Below are 1,497 nucleotides of genomic sequence, written 5' to 3'. Positions count from 1 at the left end.
AGGAAGGCGCCCGGCGCCCAGTCCCGCCCTGGCGCGCCGAGGCTGGCCAGGTCTCCCAGCAGCGCCTGCGAACGTGCGCCAGTGTCGGGGCCCAGCTCCAGAGTGGGGTGGCTCTGCACCCCAACGCCGCGCCCCCTTCTCCACAGGCAGTGACTGACCTGCATGACTTGCGTTTTTAGCCGCTTCCGAGGAATCTGGTGGAACTCCATCTGGAACACTGAACGGAACGTTTGAGAGCTACTGAGGCGAAGAAGGGCCACGGGGCCTCCCTGGTGGCGCAGGGGTCACAGCACAGGCCAGGGAGCTGCCCGCGGCCGTGCGAGTCCATCCCCGGCCAGAGTTGGCACCAGGCGCCGCAGACCCCTCCTGCCCCCGCTGACCCTCAGCAGTGGGTTTCAGTAGCTCCGCCTGTTCTGTTCCCCACTGTCTCTGACAACCCTCTGGCCTGTACCCCAGTTCTCGTGAGCCAAGGCAGACAGCACAGGGCGCGCCCACTGAATACACCAGGAGGCGCCTGCAGAGCCCTCGGGTGTAGCAGGGGCACGCGCCAGGGCTGCCTGGCCCAGGCTGAGGGAGGCGCTCCTCAGCAGCGTGAGAGAACACGTCCCTGGGGCGCAGGGGCTAAGCCTCGGCACATGAAGCCCTCACCAGCCACTGTGGCCTGAGAGTGAGGGACCCCTGGGTGCAGCAGGCCCCCCCCGTCTCCCCGCTGCCCCCTCAGCAGTGGGCTTCAGCAGATCCTCCTGTTCTGCTCCCCAGCCTGCCTCTGGGGAGTCCTCTCACGCCCCACCTATGGCTTGTACCCCACTTCTCGTGTGCGAAGAAACCATTGCCCACCTAACAGCCCCGCACCCACAGGCCTCAGCCCCAGCCCCGGCACCCGGGTCCCGCCTTCATTTCCACCACCTCTCGCATCTGCCTCCCAGCGCCCAGCCAACCAACAGCATGCTCTGCTGGGGGCTGCTCACCCCGAGGAAAGGCCGCAACCCCCAGAGAAACTGCTGAGGGGGCGGTGGGGAGACAGGAGGGGACTGCCGTGCACGCTGAGGGTCACTCCCTGGCCAGGCCGCATTCGCAGTGGCTGCTGAGGGCTCTGTAGCGCCGAGGTGACCGGCAGGAGCCACGTGTGGTCTCGGCACGGGCCTCCCGAAGCTGGCGAGAACCCGCCCGCGCCCCCCCGGAACCCCCCGCCAGCCGCTCAGAGCACGAGGATGGACACGCTGTAAGTGCGCGGCCTACCTGTTATCTGCCATCTGAGTGTCTCTGTCACCTGCAAGTAAAACAAGAGTTGTGATCACTACACAGTTGTCCACTGACTCGCCCGCCCACGCTCCCCACAGCCCCCAGGCTAGCTCGTTTCTGAGCTCGCGCGCGGGTCAAGACACCCAGGGACACCCACCCTGGTCCACAAGGCACCGCGTGCGCGCTGACTCGCTGAAGCCCTCTCACAGCCCTGCCCTGGCCAGACGTCCGGCGACACCCGGCCCCGCCCGCCCG

At 67.5% G+C, this 1,497-nt stretch overlaps 1 protein-coding gene across 1 annotated transcript in view; it reads right to left on the bottom strand.

Annotated features, from left to right (window-relative positions):
• The window catches only part of NAP1L4 (nucleosome assembly protein 1-like 4), a 16,332-nt gene that overhangs the window by 11,215 nt on the left and 3,620 nt on the right, over positions 1–1,497 (bottom strand). Inside the window, exons 2-3 of the mRNA XM_004695034.2 lie at positions 1,240–1,270; positions 74–217 (exon numbers count right to left, since the gene is read on the bottom strand). Of these exons, the coding sequence (XP_004695091.1) occupies positions 74–217; positions 1,240–1,253 (158 nt within the window). The 5' untranslated portion in view covers positions 1,254–1,270. The remainder of the gene's footprint in view (positions 1–73; positions 218–1,239; positions 1,271–1,497) is intronic.

The sequence above is a fragment of the Condylura cristata genome, unplaced genomic scaffold (genome assembly GCF_000260355.1).
Source record: "Condylura cristata isolate star-nosed mole 26May11 unplaced genomic scaffold, ConCri1.0 scaffold00054, whole genome shotgun sequence".
Lineage (NCBI taxonomy): Eukaryota > Metazoa > Chordata > Mammalia > Eulipotyphla > Talpidae > Condylura > Condylura cristata.
The sequence above is the reverse complement of the archived record's forward strand: the minus strand, read 5'-3'. Positions and strand labels throughout refer to the sequence as shown.